This window comes from Sceloporus undulatus, chromosome 1 (assembly GCF_019175285.1).
Source record: "Sceloporus undulatus isolate JIND9_A2432 ecotype Alabama chromosome 1, SceUnd_v1.1, whole genome shotgun sequence".
Taxonomy (NCBI): Eukaryota; Metazoa; Chordata; class Lepidosauria; order Squamata; family Phrynosomatidae; genus Sceloporus; species Sceloporus undulatus.
The window spans coordinates 262,113,024-262,135,754 of NC_056522.1; the positions used below are offsets into that span (position 1 = coordinate 262,113,024).

Sequence of the window (22,731 nt, forward strand, 5' to 3'; positions counted from 1 at the left end):
AAAGGGAAAACATGAACTAGCCTTCCACAGATCTTGGACAATTTTTATCCTCAAATCTACTGCAGAGAATGAATCAGGACATGGTTAAGAAAAACTGGTAGCATAAGAAAGCTCTCTTCCCAAGGTCCCTTTGGTTGACAGTCAAGGATCATGCAGTAGGGTTTTTCATTACTCTCAGCTGATCAATATAAGTGTCACTTCCTACTTAGCAGCTTATGAAACATTCCAAAGGGAAAACATGAACTAGCCTTCCACAGATCTTGGACAATTTTTATCCTCAAATCTACTGCAGAGAATGAATCAGGACATGGTTAAGAAAAACTGGTAGCATAAGAAAGCTCTCTTCCCAAGGTCCCTTTGGTTGACAGTCAAGGATCATGCAGTAGGGTTTTTCATTACTCTCAGCTGATCAATATAAGTGTCACTTCCTACTTAGCAGCTTATGAAACATTCCAGTCAATGGCGATTGCAATTATGGGAGAATAGGCTATCCCTTTTATTGCAAAAATGTCATTTGGGAACATAATGTTGCAACTGAATTTTTTTAAAACTTACCAACAGCTTTGGTGACACTTGCTGCTTTAAGGCCCATCAGGTCTGGCAATTGATCAATGATAATGTCCCTACTTGCCCTTATTTTGTGAACTCTTTCAATGCTTCGTCTCTGCCAGTCTGTCCAGTAGATGTAATCTCCCAGCAATGTAAATCCAAATATATGGGGAAGTTTATCTTCTATGAGAGTTTTTCTCATGGTTCCATCCAGATTTACTACCTGAAAAAGCAACAAGAAAATATAAAATAGTTCAATTACAAAGTCTGATAATTCCATGCTAAAAATTGCTTGTGGGATGAGATCAGGAGCCATCTAGTACAGGTTCTGGTTTCTAATTACAGGAAACTAAATTGGACATGAAGAGATTCTTTTTAATATGTGCTACTAAGTGATATACTGCCTTTATTAATTGATGTTCTATTTAACTAAGAACAGCTTGTATACATACAATCTTTAAAGTATTGCATAAATTTATGTCATGCTTATGGTATCTTTGGATGGGGGGAAGCAATTCTAAAATGATCACAAAAAGTATCAAATACAATGTAAATGATAATTTTTAAAAATATATATATAGAAATGGTAGTAACAAACAAAAGGCAGATTTAAGATTGCAGCCACAGTCTAACATTTGGGCTGCATCCATGCTTGAAATAATGCAGTTTGACACCACTTTAACTACCATGGCTCAATGCTACGGAATTATGAGACATTTCTGTGAGACATTTTAGCCTTCTTTGTCAGAGAGCTCTGGCAGCACAACAAGCTACAAATCCCAGGATTCCATAGCCACGGTAGTTAAAGTGGTATCAACCTGGATTATTTCTGCAGTGCAGATGCAGCCTTTATTAGCACTACAGTTGGCCCTCTGTTTTCACAGGGGTTCTGTTCTGGACACCCCCCCCACACATCCCCGTGAAAATGGAGGCCCACACACATTCAAGCCTCATAGGCTTGAATGGGGCATGCTCTTGGAAATAGTGGAGTCTGCCCCTCCGAGGATTATTTGAGGGTGCAGATCCCACATCCGTGAGTTAGGATGGGTGACTGTACTCCTTTGTGACATTTCTTACAATAAGTGATGTTCCATTTCCTTCTAGGCTTTTCATGCTCAATGCTGCTAGGATCTCTGCACAGCTGGAATGTTCACGAACAGTCCATAAACATCTCAGCAGCAGAGACAGACAGGTTTCATTTCAATATACAAAATGTAGTGAAGGCTAGCCTCTTGGAAAATGTGTGTGTGTGTGTTTTAAATGCAGTCTATTGTTTACTGTTTTTCTGTCTCTCTCTCTCTCTCTCTCTTTCTCTGTCTCCCTCCCTCAATCCGGTTTAGGGTAAATTTGTACCTATTTTTCCCTGGCAAATATACTCTTCTATGCTTGTATGTGACACTTCTTTTGATGCTATGGTCTATGTCCACAGTTATATCCTTAAAAAATTATTCAATGGTAGCTGTGCATTCGAAAGAAATTTATATATCTATTACCAGTAAGGAGTTATCCGTAAGATAATTCCTAACTACACCATCAGCTGCTGTCAACAGTCCATAATATGCATGTGCTAGATTACTTAGTAAAACTGCATGTTAAAACAGGAGCACGGATCAAGTAGCCAGTAGTTAGGTTTTCTGCAAGTAAGATATATCAAATCCATTAATGACACTTTGAAACCATGTGTCACAGCAGTGATATATGAGAAGAGTTTGAGCTTATCAGTTCTTTCAAGAATCACTATTATATTTCACTCTCACATACAGCACTTATTTAAGGTGCACAAAGTTAAGACTGTAAGAAAAAAATATTGTTGAAATAATCTGGTCATAATGTACTACCCCCAAGGCAGGGATAAGGAATTTATGGCTCTGCACATTTGGTTGGACCGTAACTCCCATAATCTTTTACTGCTGACAGTGCTGGCTAGGGCTGATGCAAGCTGCACTACACCAACATCTGAAGGGTGACATAGCCCTCCACCCCTGGCCTAAGATACAAGTCAAGCACTGCCCGTTAAAGCAGGAGTACATCTTTACTTGGGTTAATGGACTTAAGACAAAGATCTATCAAACAATATTGCCAGCTCATTGCCTTGGACAAGTAACAATTTCCTCTGTGTGAACAGTTTGACAGTTCCATCACTGAAATTGCCCTGTGGTACACTATGTGCCTCAAGATACATAAACATTGTGGTCTGGCAAATGTCTAACACATATCATCCAAACAAAGTGTTCAATTTCTTTTCATATGAGAAAAATATACTGTTTTAAAAAGCAGGATATTTTAAAATATACTATTTTACTGTTTTAAAAAGCTATCTGAATATGATTATGCATTATATTATTCTTCTTAATTCTTAGTATTAGTATTATTTAAAGGATGGGTTGCCATTGTAAAAGCTGGAAAAGCCCAAAGAGGAACACTACTGAAGGAATACTACTTTCTTTATAACTCCCTTACCCATGGGAGTGCACTGTTCCGTGAGTCGCTGGTTGGGTCCTCTCCTCTGTACTACTCAAGTTTTACTCGAATCCTACACTGGGGCAAAGTGGCTCGTCTCCTTATTGTTTGAACTGTCTCTGTCCAGCATTAGCCAATGGTGATAGGATAGGATTTACAATCTAACCATTTCTGGGGCCCACAGCTGCCGACCCAGTCCATTACTAATAAGGTAACTGGAGTACAGGGATAACTATGAATAATAATAATAATAATAATAATAATAATAATAATAATACTTTATTTATAGCCTGCCCAATCACAAGGAATCACAAGGGTATCATCAGCTTGGTGGTGACATACCTCTCCACTCACCATTGCTATGGTTGGCTAACCTGAAAATCTAGATACTCACTACAGTTAATACAGAAATGATGTGACTGGGTGGTTCATCTGGACTTAGAAAGTTCAGGCTATTCTTGTTAGTGCTGCTGTCCCTCTGAAAACCAATCCACCTGAAAGCACTAAGAGAGCTAACCAAGTAGACTTGGGATACAAAGTTTTTTCCATTAAGTGTGGCTTATGTGTCACCTAATACCATGCCAGCATAGAGATTTTATGCCCTGGTAAAATCTTGTTCAGATTATTTCATTTTACTTATAATTTACAAATATATTAAGGTTCTTTAAAACAACTTGATTGAATCTGCATCCCACCTTTCTCGAACCCCCCCCAAACATTAACAATAATACACAAATACATGGTAAATACTTTTTATGGGAATCTCTCTTAGCTTTGTCCACCAGTATTGTCTGTTTACCAGCAAGTGAGACCTGGGCTTCCCCTCTCCCATTTTAGCCCCTTAATTTCTGTGCAATATTCAGCAGTCAGGATCATTTTTTCAGACAGTTGCTTTGATCATATTACCCCCTTGCTATTATCTTGCACTAGCTACTCATTTCTTTTAGAATCTGCTATAAACTTCTTATTTTAACTTTTAAAGCTCTTCACGGATTGGCTCTGTGTGTCAGTGCTCATCTCGCCGTACCACTCCTGTGAACATTAAGATCTTGTCATTCTGGTCTCTTGACTCAACTGAGGTTTTCCACTTCCTCTGCTTGAATCCACCCCTTCTCTCGAGCTGCTCCCCACACCGAAAATCTCCTCCCTATACAACTAAGAAGTATCACCTCCTTGTCCAATTTTAAAGCTGAGTTGAAGACAGTTTTGTTTAGGGAGGTGTTCCAAACCACCACCTGATTAGCTGGCTGTTAATCTGCTTCAATGTTTGTGTTTTTGCAGTATTTTAGCTAGTTTTTTATAAGATGTTTTTAACATTATGATTTTGTTTGTTCTTAGATTGTACGCTGTTTGGCAGAATTTACTCTTACTTAGATTTTTGATCTTTGTTATGTAAAGCACTGCTTTCTACAGCTCTGTATAAATAAACGCTAATAATAATAATAATAATGGATGTGAGGAGGTGGAGTTGCAGTGGTCTATCAAAATTCCTTCCTTGATCAGATGTTCTATGCCACAGTTTTCTGGGTTCAAGTATGATTTGCCTGAAGCTGGCTGGCTGTGACAGATTAGGGATTCTGTTCGCATATGGCCCACCCCATTGCTCAACAGTCTCCCTTCCTGAGCTAGCTGGGGTGGTCTTGGAGTTGTTTTTGGTGTCCCTGTGGCTAGTAGTGCTAGGGAACCTGAACATTCATGCTAAAACTACCCTGTCGGGAGTGACTCAAGGACAATACAGGCAGCACAGTCTTTTCTGTCTCTATACTGCAGGGAGCCAGCCAGCAGAGCTGTTCCAAGTGGTCAGGGGTCTTTTACACATTGGTCTAAGAGAGGAAAATCCAGACCACTCAACAGCTTGCTGAGAACAACTTGTCAATCATTTTGCAGATAAAATTGCGCAGTTCTGCTCTTAGATAGTATAACTGATATAGATCCATGTTTCAATTTGTGCAACCTGAAGATGTAGACAAGATTCTTGGGGCTATGAGAGCCACCACATGTATTCTAGATCCTTTTCACTTCCTGATTTATTAAGAAAAAGCTAGAGGGGGGGCTGACTGAGGGGGTAGAGAGAGTGGTTAATGTGTTGCTAAAACAAGTCAGAGTTCCAGCTTGCCTGAAAGAGGCTGTTATATAACCATTACTAAAAAAGTCCTCCCTAGATTCCACCATTCTGGGTAATTAGCCAGTGACTAAAATGCCATTTTCATGCAAGATTCTGGAGTGTGTGCTGGTCTCAGCTCCAGTGGTTTCTGGATTAAATCATCTTGGTGAATGACCTACACCAGGAGCTAGATGGGTGTGTGTGTGTGTGTCCCTGTTGGATCTGCTGAGTTTCATATAGGATAGTATCTTTCTGTGTTGTCTTGCTGGGATGGGACTTTGGAGCACTGTTTTACAGAGGCTTTGTTCCTTCCTGAAAGGATGGACCCAGAAGGTGGTGCTGGGGAACTCCTGTTTGACCACTTTGCTGTCGGCCTGTAGGGTTTCTCAGGGTTAGGTTCTCTCCTCCTTGCTATTGAACAAATACATTAAAATGTATTGATGCCATCAGTATGTGGGTGACAATCAACTCTATTACTCCTTACTGTCACAAGCCTAGGAAGCCATCTTGGTCCTGAACTGGTGGCTGTCAACAGTAATAGTTGGGATGAAGTTGAACAAATTGAAACTTAATTCAAACAAGATGGAGGCGCTCCTAGTCGGTCAAAAGGCATATCAGGGAATATGGATTCAGCCTGTGCTGGATGGGGTTACACTCACCCTGAAGATGCAGGTCCTCAGCTTGGGTGTGCTCCAGGATTCAACTGTGAAACTTCAGGCCCAGGTTTCAGTGGTGGCTAGGAGTGCATTTGCACAGTTAAAGTTTGTGTGCTTCCTTGAGATGTCAGATATGCCATAATGAAACATACCTTAGTTACATCCCAGTTGGATTACTATAATGCACTCTATGTGGGCTGTCTTCAATGAGTTTGGAAACTTCAACTGGTCCAATGAGTCACAGCCAGATTGCTTAATAAGGCTGACTACAGGGATCACAGAACACCACTGGCTGTTGGTTCGTTTCTGGACACAATTCAGAGTGCTGGTTATGACCTTTAAAGCTCTACATGGCTAAGGACCAGGTTATATGGGGACCATATTCTCCCTTACGAACCAGTCTTGCTCTGAGACCTGCTGGGGAAACCTTTCCTTCTATCCCACCATCTGTACAGGAAGGAGAGGCATTTTCAGTGGCTACCTCCATGCTCTGGAACTCTTTTCCCAGAGAAGTTAGGCTGGTTACCCTCCTTAGCTCCTTTCCACAAACAAAGACTTTCATTATGGCAAGCATTTGATGAATGACTATATAAGGCCTAGCTGGGCTATGATTCTGTAGACCAGGGTTCGAAGCCCTCCTTGGCAACAAAAACCCACTGGGTAATCTTAGGCAAGTCATACTCTCTCAGCCTCTGTGGGAAACGCTAGAAAAAACTGCTCTGAACAAAACAAAACAAAATCAAACCTGTGACAAGCTTGCCTTAGGGTGGCCATAAGGTGGAAATGACTTGAAGGCACAGAAAAACAAGGACATGAACAATGTATGTCCAATGTTACATAATACACGTGATGGGGTGTGTGGGGTGTCTGGAGGACTAGTGTCACCTTTATTTTATTTTCAGCAACAGATTATCCCCCTCCCCTTTTGTGAAGATTTAGTCTGTTTTAAATTTCTCCTTTAGGTATCTACTCAGCCCTGCCCTCAAGACTCCTTCTCCCCATGCACTGGGATTCCCAACTGTATTGTATTTATTGTAAACCTGCATTAGTTAGAAAAGTCCATCAATGATAGGGGCTGGAGAATGAATACAAGTTACTCCTTGGGAATAATTTGGATTACTTTTAATCACCAATAAAGTACAGCACTGTAGAACAGCAAACTGAATAAACTTGTGGTGAGGTGATTAGTTGACCATTTTTATTGCTCTACAATTCTGTAAACACAGGATGCATGTATTTATGAAGTAGCATAGCAAGGGACCCACAACTAGGATGGGGACCTGAATGGCTATACAATACTATGGGAATTTCAATGCCTCTTCTTTGAAGCATGAGCAGAGCACAACACAACTAGTATCATCACAAGCACAGTTCTTATTTACATACAGAACTACTCATAATTTACAGGCCTTCTATAAAATTTGATATATATCTGCAGTGTAGCCAACTTCTCCTGCCAATGCCATGGTCCTTCAGCCAAAATTAAATTGTCTCTGAATGTTCATTTGAAGTTCACACACAAAGTATGGCCCCTGCTGTTCTATCAGGCCTTTTATGTATGAATTTTTGGGAGAAAGGAAAAAGCAGAGCACTATTTTCACTGCCAGTATTTACACTCCCCTCTTGTACCCTGTAAATTCCAACACAATCTGGTCTCCAACACATATGGAATGCATTGTGAACAGACACTTCACCATCTGTGATGGCAATTTGAACCACAACGTTGTTATAGAACAAGAAACTTCAAACCCTCTTTGACAAAATTATGCTAATAGGCCACAAGAAAAATCATAACAAACATATATTATGCATATTTCCTTTTCCCTGAGATAATTGGTTGAAGAGAAACATTAACAAAAAGTTCACTAAGACTTTGACAAGTCAAACATACTTGGTTTATTGCAACTTGAAACAAACCTTGAAATTAAGCAACAACTGTTTTAGGACTAGCTTCTTAAATACTTCCAATGGATTTCAACACTGTGGGATTCTCAAAATCAAGATCTAATTTACAAGGGAGGTTATTTTACTATTAGATTACTATAACACCTACAGCATGTTCATTAATGTGGTGCTTGACATTTCTCTGTGTCATTCAAGGGTCAGATTTAATAGCATGATGCAGCCATAGGTCTGGCTACACAGCAGTTGTGCATTGCCCCCGTGCTTTTTCTTTTTGTCTAGAGGATAGATTTTTTGTGTGTGACAGATCACAGAATAAAATTGTTTCTTCAAAAAACTTGATAGCTATCCCAGCAAATATAAAAATGTGAAAGTTGTTCAATAGTAAAGAACTATCTTGGGAACATGTAATGAATTCAATATGCAGCGCTTATCTGTGTGTTTTATTTACACATGTATGTGATTTTGATTTCAGGTCCTTGAGGCCCTTCTTTGCCTTGATCTCTGTATGGAGGTTGCTCATCAGATGATATGCCAATTTCTAATTAGTAAAGGGTCAAAATTGAAAGATTCCCCAAGAAAGATGGTGGGGACATGCCTGTCCAGAGCCTAATAGAGATTGTACCTCTGAAACTTTGTTCTTCAACATCTGTTAACGCTGAAGATCACATCCCTCTGAATCTGTTTGATGCACTGGTAAACTGTCTAGGAAGATAGTTTTCTGTGGGTTTCCCGGGCTATGTGGCCGCATTCTGGAAGAATTTATTCCTGATGTTTCGCCTGCATCTGTGGCTGGCATCTTCAGAGGGAAGATGCAGGTGAAACATCAGGAATATGTTCTTCCAGAATGTGGCCACATAGCTCAGAAAACCCACAGAAAATGATGGACATCAGCCATGAAAGCCTTTGATTTCACACTGTCTAGGAAGACTCTCTAGAATTACCTGTAACAACCATGAACCACAGTTCTGTTAAACTCATGTGCTGTCATAGCAGGAACAGAGATTTGAAAATATATCATTTGTGAAGTCGAAGGCTTTCACGGCCGGCATTCATAGTTTTTTGTGGGTTTTTTGGGTGATGTGGCCATGTTCTAAGAAGAAACTCTTCTAGAACATGGCCACATAGCCTGAAAAAACCATAAAAACTAAAAAATATATTATTTGTTTAAATGCCTTTTTGCTTTGTAATTATCAGTATCTGCTCACACGACTTGATCTCCTGTCCCTCCTACTCCCTCCCTTGCTGCACTTTGTGCGCTCGTGGTGCACTCCTTTGCTTCTTGCATGCTACTGCCTGCACCACTCATTCTGCCATCTTGCTTTCTTTTGTATGCTTGCCTCACTTTTGTATGCTTGTGACATGCCCCTCACTTGCTCCTCATATTCTGCTGCTTACATCGCTCACTGTTCTATCTCTTAGGGAGCTGGGGATATTTAGCCTGGAGAAAAGAAGGTTAAGAGGTGATATGATAGCCCTGTTTAAATATTTGAAGGGATGTCATATTCAGGAGGAAGCAAGCTTGTTTTCTGCTGCTCCAGAGAACAGGACCCGGAACAATAGATGCAAGCTAGAGGAAAAGAGATTCCACCTCAAAATTAGGAGGAATGACAGTAAGAGCTGTTAGACAGTGGAACACACTCCCTCGGAGCGTAGTAGAGTCTCCTTCTTTGGAGGTCTTTAAGCAGAGGCTGGATGGCTATCTGTTGGGGATGCTTTGACTGAGATTTCCTGCATGGCAGGGGATTGGACTGGATGGCCCTTGTGGTTTCTTCCAACTCTATGATTCTATGAAAGCCCTCTGTCAGGCCAGCTCAAACCTCACATAGAGAGATATGGTCTTTCAGATAGCCTGGACTCAAATGGTACAGGGCTTCCTAAGTCCTAACCAACATTTTAAATTGTGTCCAGAAACAAACCAGTAACTAGAATTCAAAGATATAGCCGTGTTGATCTGCAGAATCAGTATGTAGAGAGATCTTGTAGCACCTTTGAAACTAACTGAAAGAAAGTGGCAGCATGCACTTTCGTAGACTACAGTCTACTTCCTCGGATTGGGGGGGGGGGGGTACACCGTATAACTCTCTCTCTCTCTCTCTCTCTCTCTCTCTCTGTGTGTGTGTGTGTGTGTGTGTGTGTGTGTGTCTGTGCCTGGATTCCACTTCACCAAATGTATCTGAGAAAGTAGACTGAAGTCTATGAAAGCTCATGCTGCCAATTTCTTTCTTTCAGTTAGTCTCAAAGGTGTTACAAGATCTCTCTACAGACCAGTAACTAGCGAAGCTTTTGCAATGCAGAATTTATATGTTCTCTGTAACCAGCTCTCTGTAACCAGCAGTTTTGTTATTGTATGCTTTCAAGTAATTTCTGACTCACAGTAACCCTAAGATAACCCTTTCATGGGATTGGTGTGTGTGCGTGTGTGTGCGTGTGCAGAATTTGATCAAGGGGATTGCTACTGCCTTCTTCCAAGGCTAACCCATATTTTGGACCTACTGAAGTTTCCAAACAACTTCCAAATGAAACTCCATGTAGAATGTGTTAGAGTAATCCAAGCAGGATATAATAAAGGTATGTGTCACTATGGCCAGTTTGTACATCTCCAGGAACAGGTGCAGCTGGCACACTAGGTTTATCTGTACACGTACACTTCTGCCCACTGCTGATAAATGGGTATTCAGGTTCAGGCTTGAGCCCAGGAGTACATCCAAGCTGAAAAAAGAGATTTCAGGGAGAGTGTAATCACATCCAGCACAGGCTGAATCCCTGTATAGTGACCTGCCTTTCAACTGACGAAGGGCACTTCTGTCTTTTCAGGATTAAGCTTCAATTTGTTTACCCTTATTCACTCTGTTACTGACAGTGGACACTAGTTCAGCAGTGAAACAGCGTCCTTGGAATTAAATGGAAAGGAAAGATACAGCTGGGTATAATCAGCACATTGGTGACACCAACCAAAACACCCTAGACAACCTCTCCCAGCAATCAGTTAAAACAGCACAGAGGACAAAAGTAAGCCCACCCACCCCCCAGGCCAATAGACACTGTGTCAAAGAAGCGTCCCTCAGCACTATCTTCTGAGTGTGGTGCTCTAAAAAGGACTGGAGCTGTTGTCCAAAGTTGTTTTAATCACCATCCTATTTCTTTCATTATTGCCAGTCCCCTGGAAAACCAGTGGACTGGTTTAGTTCCAAGCCATGACAGGGGATGCTCTAGAGCAATCACATCCACTGAACTAACCAGAGTTTGAAGAGATCTTCTGTGGGCTTGTCTGTCGATGCAGCAGGAACCTCTTCTAGAGCCATCAAGAAACCATTAGGATCCAAAAGCCTTCTGGGATGCACCATTTTAATTAGTCTAAACCACATCAAGACAGTGATCTGCCCAAGTGACATAAGGAAGATTCTAGTTGTTCCCTTCTCTTCACTGTTCCCATGCGACTCTTGTGATTACAAACTAACACTACAAAAAACTTTTTAAATAAAGCTAAAATGGGATGAGAAAAATGGAATAGTTGCCCACTAAAAAGAGAAACAGAAATTCAAGCCTTTTGAATGGTACTAATATTTTTAAACGGGTACTAATACATTTGAATGAGTTCTTAACTGTGACATATAGCATCCTAAAAACTAAGTTCTCATAAAAAGGGCTTGTTGAGAATTGAACTTAGAAATGTGGATACAATTCCAAGAACCTAAGCATTCTGAGAGTTCCATTCTAAGAGTATTAACATTTCCAAGCTTATTACCTCACCTAGTGATGTGAGAGGTAAAATTCTTGGGAGACTATTTTCTGAGAATATAATCTCTCAGAATTTTCTACAGAATATTACTCTATGAGAATCAGAGATCCCCCCCCCAATATCTTGAAATAATATAGTGTCGATCATTCCTGTATTTTATAGAGCAGTACTACCTCATGCCAGTCCATGAACTATCAGCTACTGGATGCTGGAAAGTTTCCAAGGTGGGGGAAAACACAATTATAGCCAATAGACATAAATATGGTACTGATCTCTGGCACACATGGGAATGCCATCTCTCCATATCAGATAGCTCAAGAAGCACTACTGGCACTTTCTTGAGTGTCTACATGGTTTCAGAACCTTCATCATCATTTTAAGAATGCATCCTTTCTTCTTAATTCCCTTTTTACCTTCCCACTGTGATTGCCCTTCTCCCTTTCCCCACTGACATACTTGCCATTTGTTTCCCTCCCTGCAGTTGCTGTACTCATCCATCTTACCCTGGCCTCGTTCCTTCTTTAGAAGACAAAGTGAAACAAGAATGGGGAAAATATCCTTGTTGCTACTACCAAAAATAGCTTTCAGTACAACTGGCCATTTCCTGCCTTGGGTCTTCACTGAATCTGTGATAAAGAATCTGCAGGTGCCTTTTTGGTATGGGTCCACAAGCTACACAAACAGATAAATCTTGTTGTTAAATGGATTCATTGCTTGATCAGTCACAAAATGATGATGATGATGATGATGATGATGATGAGGAGGAGGAGGAGGAGGAGGAGGAGGATCCTGAATTTTTCAGAATATTAAGCAATCATTTTGAGAGACTACTTCCTGAGAATCCACATACCAAAGTAGTAGTAAAAGATATGGTTAAGAATTTTGAAAAAAGGAAAGAAATGGCTCATTTTCATTTTAACAACTGGAAACTTTCATGATTTTTAAAGCTGCATTAAAGAAACAACTTAATAATAGGTTGTTTACAATATATTTAACATGCATTAAAGAGAAAATTCTTTAAAAAAACCCACACTGGAAAATATTTAAAATATTCTTCAAAAGTTTACTCTTGAGCATTTTACAATACTAACTTCACCCCTATGATCTCTAACCATAGTGAGTTTAGGGTTTGGGGAAAATATACAAGATGTACTTGTTTCTATCCATTTCTAAAAAGCTTGAAGTGTCATACTTAAGAACACGGTGAGAACAATTCTTCTGATGTGTACGCATTTCAAAAATAGGGCACAATAACCCCTATTGCTGAACAGTTAGTTTTAAAATGCATGCGTCACCTGGTACATGTACAATCCCTTTTATGTGTTCAAAGACACTCAAATGTTTACGCAGTTAAAAACCATGACACAAAGCATCTTTTTTTGTTTTATTTTAGCAGAATTGGATGTCAGACTTATTAAGTCTTCCATTGTTGCAATAATCCATTGTACAAGTTTCTAAGTATTCTGCTTCTGGAATAATCTTTCCAGGTGTCCAGCTTTTATTGATTTATTTTACATATTCTTTAGGGACTGAACCCAGAGTGTAGCTTTGTACAGAAGTATGAAAGTCTGCCAAACATATGTGCCTTTCAATCTCAAAGTTCATCTGAAGACAAGCCTCTGGCAAAGCAACAAGCAGCATAGATGAGCAGCAATGGTATCACAGGACAACTTACCAGATGCACAGAAACAGACTTTCCTACGATTTACCTCCCTTCTCTGCATTGTTAATAAGGAGTATAGTTTTCTGAAAGCAAAAACCTCTCCCTAAGCATTAAAATGACACTTTAATGTCAAGTAGGGTTTTTTTCTTCATCATCACAGCAATACCGTAGGAAGCTAAAGCAAATGCTACTGTATACACACAGTGATAAGTTCCCACCAACAAAACCAAAGCAAGACAAACTGATGGGTTTGATTGAAATGTAATGACATAATGAATTATTAGAAGCAGGATGAATTACATCTTTCATTTTCCCCTCTCCCCTCCCTTCAGGCAACATACACCTCCATTAATACCTAACAAGATTCTGCAAACTATGCTTCATTACCTAATTAAAGATCAATGTATGTTACCCTCCCCACTTTTAATTAATATGTATCAGGGACTTTCATTGCCCATAGCTACACAAGTACAATTATGTTTGCCAAATACTTGGGAAAGATATTAAGTAATGGCCTCATTTAAACTCAAGACCTATAGCTCATAAATATGGAAATGCCAATTTGTATTTAAGCCCATATAATAAATATCATAAAATCATACCAATGTAGTTTGTGGTATGCAAGGAAAAGGATTTATTTTTTTAAAAACAACTTACACCCTTTTGCACCAATCCCCCCTGCCCCCCTTTCCAGGCTCATTGAAACACTGCTCTGGAAATCGTACTGGTTTTCAGAAGTACCATTTAGGTAGTGGAGGAAGCTACAGTTGATAACTCTTATTCTGCAAGCAAAGGTCTACAACAGGGGTAGGCAACCTGCAGCCCGGATGCGGCCCGGCGAGGCCTTGGGACCGGCCCCAGCCCGGTGCTGCTGCCGATTGCTGCCAGGGCCTTTGGCGTCTCGCGCGAGCTGCATGGTAAAGCAATTGGCTATAGAAGCCTCAGAAACATGCATTTATCTTAACATTTTTTTAAAAATCAGCAAATTTTTTTCACGTGTCCTCCATTTTTTATTTTAAAAGTGCCCTCCATTTGAAAATTTTGTCCTACATTTGTCCCGGTTTATTTATTTATTTATTTATTTATTTTTTTAAAAAAATAATTATTCATTTTTTGGCTTCGCCCCCCCAGTTGTCTGAGGGACAGCAACCTGGCCCCCGGCTCAAAAGGGTTGCCTACTCCTGGTCTACAATCTGACCTATTGGCTTCAAAGAAAAAAATTAACAGCTTGTGTAACTTAAACAGTGAACCCTGAGTTCATCATTGTTGGTCTGTGTTTTCTTGTTGTTTCTGACATACTGTGACCCTAAGGCGAACCTAAAACAAGGTTTTGTTGGCAAGATTTGTTCTGAGGGTTTTGCCTTTGCCTTTCTCAGACATGTCCAAGGTTATCCAGTGGGTTTCAAACCCTTGTCTCCAGAGTCATAGTCCAATGATCAAACCACTACCCTACACACCACAAACATGTAACTATCCAAATGAGGCTGTCACCTAAAGTTTCCCTTTCTCCATTCCATAGTTACTCTTGCTTATTTGCAACTCATTAACTATATATAGCTACATACATACAATCCTATCTGGATAGTTACAGCATCTTCAGGGAACAAAATTACCATAAGGCACACCTTCTCATCTTTTCAAAAGCCACAGTTGGGCAAAACGTGATTACAGCTGGCCCTCCACATTTGCAACTTTGACTTTTGCCGAGCTGATTATTTGAAGTTTTGATGGATATATTCTCTCTAGGAATCTCGATGTCTTCCAGCACAACTCTCACAGAAGTTGACCATAGAAAATCTGGAGAATCTAGAAGTTCCTAGAGAAAACACTTCTCTATGCATCTTGATTCCATGATCAACTTCTGGCAGATGCTAACTGCAGAGTTGCACTGGAGGACCTGAAGATTCCTAAAGAGGTGTTCTCTTAGGTAAAAAGAATATATGGGGCTCCTTCACCCCTAACCCCAGCAAATTTGGAGGTATCACAGTATTATTTTTTTTTAATTATTGTGAACAAACATTTACATAAATATACAAAACAATAAAACAGAGTAAGGCCCCACACAGACAGGCCAAAATAATGCTGTGATAGGACTGGAGCGTAGCTTCTGGACTCTTAGGACGCATGCATCACTTAAACAGCATACCTCCAAAGTGACCCGAAGCAGCTTTATTTTGGCCTGTCTGTATGAGACCTAAAATAACAAATCTCACAACTTTGGGTTACAATTAAAAGATCAGGGTCTTCTTGAGTTCTGTTTCATTTGAAATAAGCAGTCGTTTCAAATTCTAGTTAGCTTACTCTTCTATCCGTTTTTAAAGGAGGAATAAGTCCCGCACCTTCCTCCAACATATATCCACAGAGACTTCCCCTGTTTTCCAATATGGGACACTTTCTACATGGGCTGTTGTAGTGAGAAAATCTACAAGACATTTATGTTTTAAATTTGAGTTTGTGCCTACATATGCTGATAACAAAAGTATTTCTGGACAGAATTATATATCTTGGTTGGTAATGAATGAAATTTGCTCAAATACCAACTGCCAGAATGTATTGATTTTGGAACAGTCTAGCCACATATGCAGAAATGTGCCATTATCATTACAACCCTGTCAACATTTGGGATATATATTTTTAACCATTCTGGCTAGCTTCACTGGAGCCAAATACCACTTATGCATGATTTTAAAGGTATTTTCTCTAATTAGTGTTGATCTGGTTTTAAAGGGGGTAGAAGACCAAACTATAGGCCATTTAGAAGCAGGGAGTGAAACATTCAAATCTGTTTCCTAGGTTATCTTTATGCTACAGACATTTTGGTAAGAGTGATTTATTAAGCAGTTGTAAATCAAAGAAGTTAATCCCTTAGTGCTTTGGGAGGAGGGATCACATCGTGCCTCAAATAATGTGAGAGATCTAGAGGCTTCTCCTGTTTCCTTTAATTTATGTGTAAAGGCAATTATCTGATGGAGATGGAACCAGCTAGCAAATCTGAAGTTGGTTCATCAATTGTTTTTGGTCTGCTACTATGGGGAAAAAAATCTCAGACACAGTATACACCTTGTTGCTTCCATCCCCAGAACTGATTAAATTTGTCTGGAGAATAGAAAAAATTGGTGACAAGAAAAGGACGGACAGGAGGGGTCAGGTGACAAAATTTGTTTCCATCTCAACCAAATATTATCAGATGTTTGTTAAACAGTAAAGTGAGGTTAACTGATGGTGACTCACTGATTTCCATATTAACTCAGTGTATGTTCTGATATTTTTTTAATTAGATGGGGAATTTGACTGAGCTGGAATGCTGCAAAATACACTTCAAGATCTGGCATTCCTAATCCTCCAATTTTTAGAGGGGAGGTGTTGCGTGGATTTCCTGAATTTGGACCACTGTATTCTTAAAAGCATACTGACCAGGCCATGGAATCTTGAGAATCTCCATTCTTAGAAAGCCAAAGTGTTCACAATTGCCCTTGAATCTTAAAGGCCACTCTGGCAGCATTTGGTTAAAGGGGTCAAGAATAAATGGTTTAAATAAAGGGAACATAGATGTGCCATCAAACATTTTCTGTACCTCCTTTTTCTATGGCCCCCCTCCCCCAAAATATCCTGGGTTGTATATATAAATTGCCCACAAGTCCACTTCTCATTCTTGACTAACCTTTGTCTGTTTTCGCACTTCTAGCTTAGATATGGAGCAGGACTGGCCCAACCATTAGGCAAAATGAGGAAACCATCACAAGTAGCAGTTTTAGGATGTCATGAAAGGACAACGGATTGTCAGTAATGTATTGTTCTATTTTTACTGCTAGAGATTGGGAGAAGTAGGATTTTCAGCCTTTTGTGTCAAAATCACTTGTCTGCCCCAAAGTGGCTTAACTTTTATGGGTGTGGGAATGGCATTTGCTACTCTACATCTCACAGCAAAATGTCTGGGCCAGAGGAGACAATGGGCTAGACCAGTGGTCCGCAAACTTTTTTGGGCTACCACCCCCTTTTATTTTGACCGGCAACCCTAGCGCCTCCCCAGTGCATATTTTTTATAAAGTCTACTGTTCTCAGTGTAGTCATGCTAGCTGTGACCACGGAATCGTCTGAGACAATACTGGCTCTCTCTCAGCTTAGTAATGGAGATGAGCACCACCCCCTAGAGTTGGACACAACTAAATAAATAATAAAAATAAAAGTTTTATTTTTATACCGCCCTTCTTCAAATCAGGGTGGTGCACAACAAGATTATACAAATACAATATACAACAAGGCAATTACAAAAAACCATATCACAGTAAAAAAAGCATAGACTTATTAAAAACATTACAAACTCATGCCAGTCTATTGTGCTGGCAGAGGAAGGGGGGGAGGTGTGCAAGCATTCTGGGGGGGAATATTCAAGGGTAGGCCTGCTCAAATAAATAAGTTTTCAGCCCCTTCTTGAATTGGGGTAGGGAGGTGGCTGCACGGAGCTCTATGGGCAGCAAGTTCCAGAGGCTGGGGGCCGAGATCGTGAATGCCCTCCTTGATGTAGAAGCTAGCCTAGCCACTGGAACTCTTAAGAGTTGCTGCCCTGATGTTCTGAGAGTGCGGGGCGGATTATATGGGGAGAGGCGGTCCATCAGATACCCTGGGCCCAAGCCATTAAGGGCTTTATAGGTAACGACCAACACCTTGTATTGCGCCCGGAAGCGAATAGGCAGCCAGTGCAACTCTTTAAGCACTGGTGTTATGTGACTGGCCCTAGATGTATTAGTAACCAGTCGGGCTGCCATATTCTGCACTAATTGCAGCTTCCGGGTATGGTACAAGGGTTGCCCCATGTAGAGCGCATTGCAATCTTGTCAAGAGAAAACCTTTACTGTTACCTTTTCTGCTGTAAATTCACGTTCCCTTTGCACCCAGTCACCTTGGGAGCAGCAACCAAGCAGCTGGCTGATCAGTGACCAAAAAGGTTCTTGCTTGTGCCAGACTTGCAGTAAGGTTGGTGCAGGTGACAGACTTCTTGGTTGCTGTTTCACTGATTGCTCAGTTACTGCTTCCTTTGCACCCTCTTGGTTGATGCTCAGTTGCTGCTCCCAGGGTGACCAGATGCAAGTGAGACGCTTCTCCCTAGAGAGGAGCGACTCTCAATCCTTCATCAGGGCAGAGAAAGGTGTAGCCAGAATGTGTGTAGGGGGTTTATAGAGGCCACATGCTCTGGAGTGAAGATTGGTGTAGGCCAGAAAAGGAGAGATTTTAACTACAGGAGTCACTCCAAGACAAAGGACTCTTTCAAAGAATCAAGCACAGATACTCCTTCCCCAGAGACATGTCTTCCCCACATATTTGAAGTGTCCACTTGCTCATCTCTTCTTTCAACCTGTCTGATAAAAGAATGCAGGAGCAGCAGTGCAACTCCACCCTGCTAGCCAAGTCCCAGCAAAGCTCACAAAGTTTAACCAGAGTCCCAAATTTGAAAGCTCCTTTTTGCCACCACCTCTCCCTCACCACATGCTCCTACTCTTTGCTCCAGTCTGTCCCAAAATGGTGCTGCTCTGAGCCACAGAACTAATGTCCTGTACCCAAGCCTTGTACAAGTTTCCGCTATTATTATTATTATTAACCTTTATTTATAAAGCGCTGTAAATTTACACATGTAAAGTGAGGTTAGCTGATTAACATTAACAAAACATTCTGCTACTAGTGAAAGATGCTGGTAAGGGAGTGAACTCACATGGACAGGCAAAGAGTGGAAGACACTACCACACAAAATAACCAGTGAGGCTGTGTGGTGGTTTTCTGGGGACCCTGAAAAGAGGTTTAATGTAATCCTCATCACCACCATGGTCCTAAAGACTGCTGGTTCCCCTTCTCTTTCCTGCACACCAATACTTTAACTAAAGGGTCCCCTGCCGCACCCTTTTCCCCTCACTGCCCACCTACTGTCCCCTTTCTACCTCACCTTCCCTTGGTCCTTCCATCGCCCCGGGGGGGGGGGGTGTACCACCCACTTTGGGAATAACTGGACTAGAGAATGGGGTCTTACAAGACAGATGTGGCTTATAGAATATCAGCGGAAGAACATTAAACTCCTCTTATTGAAACTCCTGTAACAGTACAAATCCATTTCAATAAGCTTGCAAATCAGAATGGTATTGCCACCATGTATTTTTATTGGATTATTTGATGTATAATTACTTTGCCATGATATATGACAGCTTCCTATGATTAAGTCACGTTGCCATGTTTTAATTGTGGGAAGATACCTTATATCAAAGATTCCATCATGCAGTAGCTGAATCTTTTGAGTCTTTTGACACCAGGCAACAGCTGATTCCTTTGAACTGATATAACACTCTCTATATGTGTATATGTGTGTGCACAGGTGAGTGCGTGGAACAAGACAACACCTCTGCAAGTATACATTCTATAGTGTAACCAATACACACATATAAATAAATCACACCCAGAGTAAATGGACAGTGCAGATGGTCTATCAGCATTGATTTTTCAAATAAAATGCACATTTGGATATGCAACCTAGTGTGCACTCAGCTGGATGCCATGAAGAAAGGACAGACCATTCAAACTGGAATGTGCATTTGGAGATCAACAACTACACAACCCTGGAATATTTGTATGCTGAGAAAAAAATCACCTAATCTAGTTCAACCTTCTCTCTTCTGGAAGTAGATAGCCAAAAGGCAAGGATACATTCAAGAAAGAGAGAACAAGAAGGATAGTTGTATTGTAGACTAAGGTACAGTATCTCTGAATGTGAGAAATGCACTTCTCCTTCTCATAGTTATTAGTCAGGAGAAGACATCCATATACAGTCAACCTTTCTTCTCCACAGATTCTTTACCAACAGATTCGAATAACATGACTTGAAAATATTAAAAAATGTATATAAATTCCAAATAGCAAAGCTTGATTTTGCCATTTTATTTATGAGACACCATTTTACTATGGCTGTAGGGTGGGAGAATTGGAAACTGTAACCCCAACAGATATCTTGTGCTGAACAGATACACAGAAGGTTACTAAATGTGCATAGCACAAGGAAGCCAAAGAATAGATATCCATATGTGCTTTGCAGACACGTCTTACACATCACTGGTGCTATAATATTTGTAAACCTTTTACTGGAACACCTTCATTTTCTACAAACAGAACATTCTCCAGGTCTTCTTATCTATGCCCTCATAGGCAATATTGATTTCAAGTCACCTGCTAACTTATGGTGAATCCTGCTATTAAGGATGGTATTTCCTGGAGGCCTCCATTCCAAGTGTTAAACAAATCAGTGCCTGCTTTGCTTCCAGGACCAGGTGGCATTTACCATTTTAACACATATCAATTTATTAAAAATCTAATACACATATAGTCAAAGGCTTTCATGGCATCCATAGTTTTTTTGTAGGTTTTTCGGGCTATGTGGCCATGTTCTAGAAGAGTTTATTCCTGACGTTTCGCCAGCATCTATGACCGGCATACAGAAAGTAACAAAATCTCTGTGTTGCCAAGCAAGGTCAGTATGTTGTATCCTGTAGTGTATATTCCTCATTCCACCACTGGCATCATGCAGTAGTAGCATGTATTGTTAAAGAGAAGTTTTTCTTGGGGCAGAGTAGAAGACATTATCATGGAAGCCCTTTTTGTACCTTAATAATAATAATAATTTTTATTTCTATCTTCCCGCCTCTCCCAATGGATCGAAGCGTGATCACAGCAAAGTTAAAATTACACTTACAATTTTGCAGCATTAGTTACTGCACAATTAAAACCACGGTTAAAAGTATAAAAACATAAGAACATAAAAACATAAGAACATGAAAACATAAACATCAGTCAATCACGGGGTCAGCTGCTCTCATTCCATACTAGTAGTTTTCATAGGAGGTCAGGAGGGTATGCGTGGTGAAAGAGCTCTGTCTTTACCGCCTTCTTGAAAGTTTCCAAGGATGTGACAAGGCGGGTCTCCTCTGGGAGTCCATTCCATAGTCTAGGGGCAGCTATACTGAATGCCTTTTGGTTAGTAGAAACATGTTTGCATGCTGGTATCTTCAACAAGTTCTTCCCACTTGTTCTAAGAGTGCGGGGCGGATTGCGATCCCGTAAGTAACCCGGACCCAATCCATGTAGGGCTTTAAAGGTAATGACCAACACCTTGTATTGTGCCTGGAAGCTAATTGGGAGCTAGTGTAGATCTTTCAAGATAGGTGTTATGGTCAAGTCTCGAAGAACAAGTGACCAACCTGGCTGCCCCATTAAGGCAGCTTCAACAGTGTGAAGGGTACACACACATTCAGAAGAGATAAAATGCATAAATCACCTCATTTTTTAGCATTTCACCAATACAAACACAGTGTGTGTGTGTGTGTGTGTGTGTGTGTGTGTAATGCTAAAAGATGAGGTGGTATGTGCACTGTAAATTACCATTGTAAATTCTTGTGAATATACCATATATATGGGTATAAAGAATTCACAATGGTAATTTGCAAGTTAGAGCAAGCAGATCATTATACTGACTTCACAATAGCATTACCATTTTAATGCTTGAGATTTAAAACACAAACCCCAGTCCTGAACAGCAGTATATTCAAAGGCTACAAAAGTGGTGAGATTTAGATCCAAAGACAGTAATTAGTGCTGAAGTGAAATAATGGCACACTTAGATTAACATGGGGGAAGAATATTTGCATGCTAGTTCTTGTGCAGCCTCCTTTCCTTGTAAACATCAATCTCTGGCTTTAATCTAGTGATAATTACTAGAGAGTAACTGGTAATCGGAACCATTCTAATAATAGAAGCATTCAGAAACAATCCTGGCTGCAATTTTGCTAGCCGTTTGCCACTTAAAACCATTGGTTTCAGCAATATTTACTGTGTGCAGCACTGTAGACATACTGACCATTAACATTTCAAAGGTTGCAGCTTTATATAACAAGGGAAACAAAACCAACAGCAACAATTCAGGAATTGTTAAAAAAATGTGCAAAATTATGTTGCTAATTTTCTGCCATCAACCACATACAGCATGTGTAGGGACCTAAAAACATTTAACACATTTCTGTAAGTTTAATACATTTATGTAATAGTATGGGATAATAAACATACTAATCACAATATTTTATGTTTAAAAATTCAGATATTTTAGCTCTGGAAAGTCTTATAATTAGAAGACTTATACCTTCAAACAATAACTTATGCCATGTTAGGACATTTTTAATAAAGAAAATTATCATACTTGGATGATTCACAAAGGAGATTTTGCAAATAAAATTGCAACCTTGAATAAAATTAAAACAGAGTATAGATGCAGATATGATCTCTATATACAAAAATATATAGATTTATATAAAGTATCTTTTAGATGTAGATGTATGCTGATTAATATATATACATTTATATAGCTATCTGATTATAATACCACTGTAAACAGAAAGAAGCTGTGAGCAACTGGAGAGAAGTTTTGCATCTATCAATAGCTGACAGACAGCATTTACAAAACCCTTGTAAAACTGGAATAAATGTTAGCCAAAGTCACCAGAGACAAAGCAAGATGAAAACTAACAAAGGATTCAATGTCTTCAATAGTTCACAACAGGCTCCCAAGGGAAAGTTAGAAAGGGAAAAGGCGGCAGGATTACCTATAAGAACTGCCAGTGCAAAGGGCAAG

The 22,731-nt window shown here is 40.1% G+C and overlaps 1 protein-coding gene across 3 annotated transcripts in view; it reads right to left on the reverse strand.

The window, feature by feature from the left end:
* The window catches only part of LRP5 (LDL receptor related protein 5), a 165,335-nt gene that overhangs the window by 44,826 nt on the left and 97,778 nt on the right, over positions 1–22,731 (reverse strand). For all 3 annotated transcript variants that reach the window (XM_042446572.1, XM_042446574.1, XM_042446575.1), the window contains exon 8: positions 556–772. In XM_042446572.1, the coding sequence (XP_042302506.1) occupies positions 556–772 (217 nt within the window). The remainder of the gene's footprint in view (positions 1–555; positions 773–22,731) is intronic.